At 41.6% G+C, this 10,910-nt stretch overlaps 1 protein-coding gene across 1 annotated transcript in view; it reads right to left on the bottom strand.

The window, feature by feature from the left end:
- The window catches only part of lgr4 (leucine-rich repeat containing G protein-coupled receptor 4), an 81,037-nt gene extending 72,530 nt beyond the window's left edge, over window positions 1-8,507 (bottom strand). The window contains exon 1 of the mRNA XM_055649138.1: window positions 8,076-8,507. Coding sequence (XP_055505113.1) covers window positions 8,076-8,302 — 227 coding nt within the window. The 5' untranslated portion in view covers window positions 8,303-8,507. The remainder of the gene's footprint in view (window positions 1-8,075) is intronic.
- Between the last annotated feature and the right edge of the window lie 2,403 nt (window positions 8,508-10,910).

The raw sequence follows: 10,910 nt of genomic DNA on the forward strand, positions 1-10,910 counted from the left end.
AACAGCAATTTGCATTCATTCAGTTATTTCCTGCCCTCGTCATACCCCACACCCAAACCAAATGTCCAAAATAAGATCATTAATCAGATGAGTTCAATAAATTATCATTCCTTCTTGAGCCTACTACTGATCAAGTGTGAGGTGTTGCATTTTGGGATGTCGAACAAGGGCAGGACCTACACAGTAAATGGTAGGCCTCCGAGTAGTGTTGTAGAGCAGAGGGATCTAGATGTACAGGTGCATGGTTCCGTGAAGGTTGAGTCGCAGGTAGATAAGGTGGTCAAAAAGGCTTTTGGCACTTTGGCCCAAGAGTATTGAGTATAGAAGTTGGGAGGTCATGTTGCAGTTGTATAAGACATTGGTGAGACTGCATTTAGAATATTGTGTTCAGTTCTGGACACCATGTTATAGGAAAGATATTATCAAGCTTGAAAAGGTTCAGAAAAGATTTACAAGGATGTTGCCAGGATCTCTATTCCATGGAGCTCAGGAGGATGAGGTGTGATCTTATAGAGGTAAACAAAATAATGAGGGGAATAGATCGGGTAGATGCACAGAGTCTTTTGCTGAGAGTAAGGGAATCAAGGAGCAGAGGACACAGGTTCAAGGTGAAGGGGAAGATTGAATAGGAATCCGAGGGGTAACTTTTTCACACAAAGTGTGGCGAGCGTATGGAACAAGCTGCCAGAGAAGGCTGGGACTATCCCATCATTTAAGAAACAGTTAGACAGGTACATGGATAGTTCAGGTTTGGAGAAATATGGACCAAGCGCAGGCAAGTGGGACTAGCGTAGCTGGGACATTGTTGGCCAGTGTGGGCAAGTTGGGCCGAAGGGCCTGTTTCAACACTGTATCACTATGACTCCAACTGTTTATGATTAATATTTCTGAAAAAAAAACATGTAATCAACAAACCAAAATTGGTATGTCAAATAATGCAGTTGTTGAATTAAGAATTACAAGTTTAGATATGAAATTATTGTTGACCAAGCTCAATTCACACTGTAACAAGACTGAACAAAATCAGACATCCAACAATAGTTGCAGCAATAAAAATACAATTGTGCAGATTACTATCAACTGCTACCAGTGTCACTGTCTAATAAAAACAGATTAATTTTGAGAGATCATTCAGAAGTACAGTTTAGGAACCAGTGATTCCGCCTTTGGTTTCTGAGCAAGCTGGTTTTAAAAGATCAATTGAAATAATGCCCTGCCCTTCTTGCCACAGCGCTTCAATTATCTTCTCTGTTCAATATTTATATAATTCTTATTTCCAAATTACTAGCAAATCAACTTTCCCCACCCTTTTTGCCAGCACATTCCAGATGTGTCACATCAGTTTTATACATCATGTATGTTCACTTTTTAAAAGCAAACCAATCCGAAAAGAAAAATCACACAGGTATCTTTTCCACATACAATAGTTTGAGCTACAAATGTCAATCAGCTGCTCTATTACAAGGCTCACTTTATTCACAGCAGTCTTTACAACTTCAGTGAGGGAAACATTTGACTAAATTCTAACTGCTGTGAAATTAAATTATACACCACTGCAACAAAATACTTGACTGCTTATACAAATAAATAGATATTATGTACAACTTCCACTTTTTACAATTTACAGCTATGGTCCAGTGTGACAGTTGGTGAACATTTTTAAATCAACGTCAACTTTCATAGTTCAGGGTAGACACAAAATGCTGGAGTAACTCAGCGGGTCAGGCAGTATCTCTGGGGAGAAGGAATGGGTGATGTTTCGGGTCGAGACCCTTCTTCAGACTGATGTCAGGCGAGTGGGCGGAACAAAGATAGAATGTAGTCCGAGACAGTAAGACTACTGGGAGAACTGGGAAGGGGAGAAGATGAAGAGGGAAAGCAAGGGCTATCTGAGGTTAGATAAGTCAATGTTCATATTGCTGGGGTGCAAACTACCCAAGCAAACTATGAGGTGCTGTTCCTCCAATTTGCGCTGGGTCTCACTCTGACAATGGAGGATGCTCAGGACAGAAAGGTAATTCCTCAAAAAGCACATTGAAGAAGAGTTATCAAATTTAAAGGTTTTTACCAAAATGCAGATAATTCCTACATGCAATGTAGTTTTAATTTGAAAATTTAAAAAGTGGTTATATACATAGTTCATCACTATGTCACATCATGGACATTGTTATATTTTATTGTCATATTGGTTCCGTAAGCTCACCCGTGACCAATATTTTAAGCTAACCGTTTACCTAATTAATTTTAGTTTAAAGATGTCCAACTGCTTTACTGTCATGACCTGCTGGCAAATAACCATTTTAAGCTAGCTAACAATTCTAGCATAAACAACAAAATGAAAAGAATGACATTATTTACATTTCACATTCATTTCAGGACTTTCAATCTTCATTATTCAATGCCAGTCAGTTTAAAGCCATGTAATTATAGTTGAGTCTAAAGGCCTACACCCATACCATAAAACTGGAATCTAATATCCTTAGTTTGTAAAACTTGATTCAAACAAGTACATTCTTTGACAAACTCAAAATATATTGGAATTTATTGCATTGGGTTATACAAGTAAAATTCCAATCTGTTCCAAATTTACTAATTGCCAGAATGGTGGAAATGGCACCAAAAAAAATGGAGCCTGCCCCTGGGATGGGAAAAAATAAAATTAGTTAGCCAGGGCTTACACTGCGGTAATTTTGTAAGGGATGGTAGTTATGTGTGGACATCAGACAAGTATTGGCAAGGCTCCACTTCAATGCAATATTTCCCCCAGATTGGAGCAGCCTGCAAGTACGCAGTTCACATGTGACACTTGAATCTATTACCAGAGAGCAGCAACAACAGATGACATTATACTTCAGCAAGAAGCTACAGACAGAAGACTAGTTGAAAAAACATTCAGATCAATAGATCCACTGCACCCATTTTCATGAGCTCGTGGATACAGTAACAATTTAAATAGAAAATTCACCCAAAAGAAGACATAATAAAATCTAGAAGGAGCATTACCTTCATGCCTTGTACATCAGCCCAATGAGGACACATAGTACCATTTATTCTGTCAGCAGATCAAAACATTATGGAACACTATCAATACACTATCAATCTACACCAGGGGTCGGAAACCATGTTCTGCATAGGGGCCAGGCCACGTCTGTGAGCAGATGGCAGACCACATCTATCACGTGTTCACATAGATAGATCCCGCCCCTTCGAGGACGCCACCCGGAGCACTGGCCCCTAGTTTTGGGCGCTCACGAACATGGCGTACCTACGGACCATTGCTTTGGCTCTGTCCTGAAGGCAGTGGCTCAAATATGCATACTCACTCGTCCATGGCCTATTGACAACCCCGATCCCGACAGTGAAGCGCAGACACAGAAGGTGTGCAGCCGTGCCCTTTGTCTTTGCGCAGGATGCGGTACAACCAGTACTTGGCGCTTGGCTCCGCCATTGCGGCCGCCAGCGGAAACCTCCTTGTGTCACCGCACCTGGGCGTCGCGGCCTCAGTTTCGAGAGGTACCGGAAATGAAGGAAGTCTGCGGACCGGACCATTGCGGAAAAAAAAATACACCTGCGGGCCGAATGATTTTGGGTTACGGGCCGCATTCGGCCCAGGGGCCGTAGGTTGCCAACCCCTGATCTACACCAACAACCTTCTGTTCAAAGCAGCCAACTACAGTGGCAGAACAGCACATGGCTGGCGATGGACACCAAGTTCCGGGCTTACTGGCAGCACAAGAACAAACATAGAACAGGGCAGGAACAGGTCCGTCAGACAACAAAGTCTATACCAAATCATGATGCCAAGATAAACATTCATCTCCTCTGCCCGAATTTGATCCATACCCCTCCATATCCATATCTAAATGCCCCGAACACCGCTATCATAACTGCTTCCAAAGCCACTGGCAGCATGTACCAGGCAACCACCACTCAGTGTAAACAAAAATTGTCCCACACACCTTTTTTAAATGTTGCCACACGGAATTGTGCCCACCAGCCTGATATTTTCAGCTGGAGAAAAAGGTTTAACCATTTATCCCATCTGTGCCTCTCATTATTTTATATAGTTCTATCAGAGCTCCCCTCAGCCTCAGAAAAACACTTCAGAAAATGCAACCCAGGTTTGTCCAACCTCACATTATACCCCCAGTTCCAAGCAGCATTCTGACAAACATCCTCACAAGCCTCCACACTGTTCTTCGGCAGAACAAAACTGTACACCAAATGTGATCTAGCTAAAAGTTTTACAAATCTGTAATTAATGAACGAAAAACACTTTTAAGCAAGAAATGCAAGATTGCTCAGGTATACTAAATTTTAATAAAACTGCAATCAAAATTGATAAGACAATACGGGGAAAATATTATGGAAATGTATTTTAAGGCAATTTTATGTATTGTTCCAGTTAAAACGAATACACCTGCATTCTTGTCATTTAAAATGAAAGAATTTAATCCTTGAATAAACCTTCAGTCTTCATCAGATCAATACATTGAAAAACTAGCTCACTTATTAGTACTTCTAGCATCTTATCTGTAAAAGTAATGACAGAAACACAAATTTTGTTTTGTTAGCAATGTTTAACTTCTCAACAATGTAAATATATGCAAACCACAAACTACCCCAATTAATGGCTACCAGGTGCAAATCGATATTGGAAAGTATTGACCAAATTTAATTCTCCCTTCATACAATATTGTTGGACTACACTAATACAAGAATGCAATATATAATCATTAACCAAGCTTGCCTTTATAAAGTTATCTTCTTTAGGAGGATTATTTTGAATTATGAAGTTTCAACACAAGACAATCCAATACTTGAGAGCATTTGTTTACAAATCATTAATTACTTACGACAAATTGTAACATAATTTAAAGGGAAACAAAATGGGTTATCCAATAAATCTGATAAATGAATTTAGACACCGGTAATACACAAATGGCATTGGCTAAATTCATTTATCAGATTTATTGAATTTAGACTAAGCTGATCTGTTTCCTGCTGAAAACTTATTCTTTTGTCAAAGTATTAACTAAAATAATAGAACATTAATGACAAAATACCAGAAGTTTAAAATGCTTCCTTAATACTTTTCTTACTGCGCATTCTAATAAGCTTCTTTTCAGACAATAACATTTATCTGTAAGTAATAACTGCATTTTAAAATTAATATCCCACATGATGCACGTTAAGCATGTCAGTGACTATTAATTAGAGCAAGTAGCAATAATCCTTGAATATACAAGGCTCCAGGCAGTTACTCTAGAAACAATGACGCCAAAACAATTTGTGGCTTTATAAATGCTGCATTACTGATTGACCAGAGATCAGTGGAATATTAACAGCCTTCCTGGTCCAATCAATTATTTTTTTATTGCCAAACATTTATGGTACTTATTTTCAGCCACTTAATGCCTTTCTTGACACGAGTATTTAATTACACCAGTCCTCTTTCTACTAAAATCCCCCAAAAAAACAATCAATACTAACAAGGTCCATGCAAAGACCTTGGAATTTTTGAGGGAACATTTTTGAAAAACACTTCATTTGAAAGAAAGCATAACCTTTGCATTGTATTGGTGGTATTTCTGTTGCAGCAAGTCCTCTTGCACTATATTTCTTTCACAATGTGATTATTTTCTACATACATCAGAAATGAAATTTTCATTAAAGCACGTAAAAAACACACAGTACCTGTTTCTAACTGACAAACATCCAACAACTATCAGCTTAAAACTGTTTCTGTACAAAGTGTGCTGAAAGTTATTTTCCTGTAATTCTCAATTAAATATGTTTGGAAACATCCAACACTAATAGGATTTTAATACAATATGATAGGTCACACAAAATTGTCAGAATGCATGCTTGCAATTGCATAGAAGGCCTATGATTACTAGGAGTGCCTGGGTAACTTTCAACTGCTCATGTTTTAAACCTTTCTTGTGTACTGAGAAGTCAACATTAAGGATTATAGATATCTCCAATTATGACTACTTTTATTTTTTAAAAGTAAGACTCATGTCTTTGGAACAAGTCCTTTCAACTCAGGACAACTTCAGCTTCCATTGAAAACAAATTTTCTTTAAAGTCCAACTGCAGAATTTCTGACGAGGTAAGCTTTCAAATTAATTGTTATAAAAAGAAAGCTCATTATCTTTATAAAAAAATCTTCAGGGGATGCACTGAAATATTTAGAAGTATGACATTGGGTATTAACAAAATAATTGAGTTTTTTTTTAATGCTTTTGCAAGCAATACATTTTCTTGCACTTATTCTGGATGTACAGAAAATAGCCAATACAGTGGAAGCCATTTTTGGGACATGCAAATTGCATCTTCAAGTTGGAGACTCCAATGCCCCTCCACCCACTGTCTAGGCTTTCCAGACTTGGCAAGAATCAGGACAACAATAAAATATGAAGCACGAGAATCACAAACAGCCAGCTCCTCCTGAAATTAATCCTCACCAAAAAATATAAATAATTAATGCAACGTGGAAGTGATTGGCTTTACTTCTTACTTGAAAGTCAAACTAAAAATAAGGGTGTTCGGCTACTGCACTTTTAATCTATTCCAGACCCAAAAAAATTGAATATGTAATTATGCTGCTCTGATTTATAAATGCATTGTGTCAACATGTAGGCAATATTCAGCAGTAACGTGGCTGGGTAACCGGAGTTAAATTGCCCATATACATGGCTGTCTTTGGAGGTGGGGGGTTCTGAAAGGGAGCTGAGCCTCACATGTGCGGACAGAACAACACACGTCGAGCTGCCAGCATTTAATTACCGGTCAAGTTATTACACAACTAGTTTTACAAAATGTAACCATATGACACACATTTTTAAAACTTCGCAACTTCAATTGCCACTTGAATTTTCTCTAACAAAGCTATTTCTGATACGTTTCTTCCTGACATCAAACGTCCAACGCCGACAAAAACAGAAGCGGCATTCAGCAGGTTAAAATTTGTGTGGTCCCAAGGACTGCAATGCTAAATCCAAAACACACAACACAACCGAAGCCTTGGAATAGCAAAAGTCTTTAACACAAACTTCTTAGGTGAGAACTGATTGTTGGTAAGAAAGAGATTTAAAAAATAACGATCGTATACAGCAGGCTCTTACGTAAAAATCTGTTTACATCTTAGAGGCTACTCATGGTAACTTAGAACAAGTATCTAACCACTTTGCGAATTGCAACATGAAACAAAGATGCAAATTGATTTCAACCAATTTAATTGCAAATTGCATATTCAACGTCAAATCCGGCACACACATCTATTGTGGCAAGTAATTAAAAAGTGACGGTGATTTGCCAAAAATATTTCCATGCCAACTTCCATTGTAAAAGCTGCAACTTATGGTTATACATATTTTCCAAAACAAATCACATTGGGCACTGTATTCAAACCACAGGGTCTTTTGTTTGGGGAGGGGGGTTAAATACTTCCAACACGCAATAAGCATTAGGTTTGGATTAGGGTTCTTCGCAATAAGTAATAGATTTTAATTTCCTCCCAATTATTGCAAGATAGAAAATCAAACAACAGATCTTTGGGGGGTTAAACACTTCCAACATCTAATAAGCATAAATTAGGGTTATTCTTCGCAATAAATGTATATTCTCTCCCAGGTATTGCAAGGTAGATTTTCAAACCATAGATTATTTTGGGGGAAGTTTTAAACACTTCCAACACGCAATATAAATATGCATTAGGTTTAGGCAAAAAGCAGATTTTTATTCCCTCCCCGGTATTGCAAGATAGAAATTCAGAGATTATTTTTGGGAGGGTGGGTTTAAAAACACTTCCAACGCACAATAGGTAGTGGATTTTTATTCCCTTGCAGGTATTGTAAGGTAGAAATTCAAATATATGTGTTTGGGGAGGGTTTAAACACTTCCAACACACAATAAGTGATGCATATTTATTCCCTCACAGGTAGAAATTTCTTGCATGAAGGAAGGTTGGTTGGTGGTCACACTCATTCGCGGGCTTGGTGTTTGAGACACTTGACGGACAATATAAGGGACCGGTGTGGAGGTGACAGTCCCGCGGCGGCGGTACTTACAGAAAGAAGGTGAGGATGCCGAGGCCTTGCGGGACGGCGGCCAGCCCTCGGCCGGAGCAGTCCACCCGCTCGCTCCGGCACAGGCAGACGGCGGGGCACGGAGCCGCCACGTTCTCGGCCAGCCCGCCGCTCCAGCCGGCCCACAGCAGCAGCAGCATCTGGAGGAGGCGACGACCCGGAGCCGCTCCCGCTCCCGGCCGCTGGCACCGTGCACACCGCCGGCACATGGAGCCCGCCCGCCCGACCGACCGACCCACCGTCGGGGCTGAGGAGAAGGTTAACGACCCACACAGGCTGACCGACTGAGGAGATCAAAGACGCTTCTTCTTCTTCTCCCCTCACACCGACCGAGCTCCACCTCCACCTCCACCTCGGCTGCCGCTCGGTAAACAGCTGACGCGCGGCCCCGCCAAGCAGTCGACGGCCTAACGGCCGAGCCCCTCTCCCGTCGCCATTGGTTACGCCGCCGGCCTGGGGGGCGGGGTCCACGCGTGAGTGACGGCCCGGTCCGCCAATGGTGCCGCTCGTCCCGCCCCTCCCCCGTCCCCATTGGCTGGCCCACCAGTCAGCGGAGGCGGGAGTAGTCTCTGACTGATGGCCGGGTTCACCAATGATAGTTCTTATCCCGCCCTCCACGCTTCCCCATTGGCCAAAGGGCGGGGTCCACGCCTGTGTGACCGCCCGGCTGGCCAATGAGAGCGTTGATCCCGCCCCTCTCCCATCTCCATTGGATGTCCCGTCAGAGAGGGGGCGGGATTACACCTGAGTGACGGCGCAGCCCCCCCGCTGTTCCCGCCCCATTCGCCTCCCTGCAGCTCTGAGGTGGTGGAGTCAGGCCCTTCGGCCCCACTCGTCCCTGCTGGCCAACATACCCCATCTACACCAGTCCCACCTGCCCGCGTTTGGCTCATCTCCCTCTAATCCCATCCTATAGAACTGCACTACTATTGTTTGTTTGTTTTTTGAGTATGTGTGTGTATGCATACATACATATATATATTATATATATATATATATATATATATATATATATGTATATATGCGTGTGTGTAGATATATATATATATAAGGTAGACACAAAATGCTGAAGTAGTAACTCAGCGGGACAGGCAGCATCTCCGGAGAGAAGGAATGGGTGATGTTTCAGGGCGAGACCCTTCTTCAGACCCAAAACGTCACTCATTGTCTACGTATTCTGTTGTGCTGCTACAAGTAAGAATTTCATTCTTCCATCTAGGACACATGACAATAAAACACTCTTGACTATCCATGTACCCGTCCAAGTGTCTTTTAAACAAACAGCTAGCAACGGCTCGTTACCTTTATCATCGTTACTTTTTTTCCATATCTTTCACTCATTGTTCTTTATCTCCCCACATCACCGGCTATATCTCTCGTTTCCCTCATCCCTAGCTGATTTAAAGAAGGGTCTCGACCCCAAAACGCCACCCATTCCATCTCTCCAGAGATGCTGCCTGTCCCACTGAGTTACTCCAGCATTTTGTGTCTATCTTCAGTTTAAACCATCTGACACAAGTGTCTTTTAGATATTGTTATACTCTCTGCCTCATCTGCCTCCTCTGGCAGCTCGTTCCAAATGCCCACCCCCCTGTGCGTGAAAAAATTGTCCCTAAGGTTCCTATTAAATTTTCCGATCTCACCGCAAACCTATGTTTTCTGATTCTTGATTGCCCTACTCTAGGTAAAAGACATTGTGCATTCATCCTTTCTATTCCCCTCATGATTTTGTACGCCTCTATAAGATCATAAAATCATAGAAACATTGAAAATAAGTGCAGGAGTAGGCCATTCAGCCAGCACCGCCATTCAATATGATCATGGCTGATCATCTAAAATCAGTACCCCATTCCTGCATTTTCCCCCATATCCCTTGATTCCGTTAGCACTAAGAGCTGAATCTAACTCTTGAAAACATCCAATTAATTGACCTCCACTGCCTTCTGTGGCAGAGAATTCCACAGATTCACTACTCTCTGGGTGATAAAGTTTTTCCTCATCTCAGTCTTAAGTGATAGGAGCAGAATTAGACCATTCGGCACATCAAGTCCACTCCATCATTCAATCACGGCTGGTCTATCTCTCCCTCTCAATCCCATTCTCCTGCCTTCTCCCCATTCTGCTCCTATCACCTTATGAAAAATCAACCAGGATTGAATAGTGGTTGTAGACGTGATGGGCAGAATGGCCTAATTCTGCTCGCAGAACTTATGAACATTTATAACAACTTGAACTTGAATCATGAAAAATGGTGCCAAAATTCTGCCTCACTGAACTATTCCTGTAAACGTACTTACCTCGAAGATTATGTTTATGTATAGTAATACTTTTAACTGAACTGTATTTGCTGTCGTTTTGCTGTACCTCTGCACCCGTGACAATGCAGTACCAGTGAACCATCCATTGTTTCCTAAAGAAGGGGAACTGGAGGCAAAATTCCTCGTGTGATTTCAGCGTGACAGTGTGGAGACATTCCAGCATCCATGTTACACTCCTTTCACTCCGGTGTGGTGCATTCCTGGTTCGGACAAAGGATTGCAATCCCGCACCTGTCCAGGGCCTGTACAGCAGGAAATATTGGGTGTGTGGGGGGGGGGGGGGGATTGGGCAAAATCCATCTGCAAAATGTCATCGAGTCTAAAAAATAAAATGCGTGTTTTTTTAATCCAGTGCATTTAGTCTGATCAGAGGAAGTTTAAAGAAAGACCGTGTGCATGTGATGAACTGTGTTTTGGACTTTCACAAAGGCTTGGGGGAGAAGAACCAGTGGAGACAGAGCCTCCTGCTCGGCACTGTATATCATCACGGTCTCTGCCA

This window comes from Leucoraja erinacea, chromosome 18 (assembly GCF_028641065.1).
Source record: "Leucoraja erinacea ecotype New England chromosome 18, Leri_hhj_1, whole genome shotgun sequence".
NCBI classification, from domain to species: domain Eukaryota; kingdom Metazoa; phylum Chordata; class Chondrichthyes; order Rajiformes; family Rajidae; genus Leucoraja; species Leucoraja erinaceus.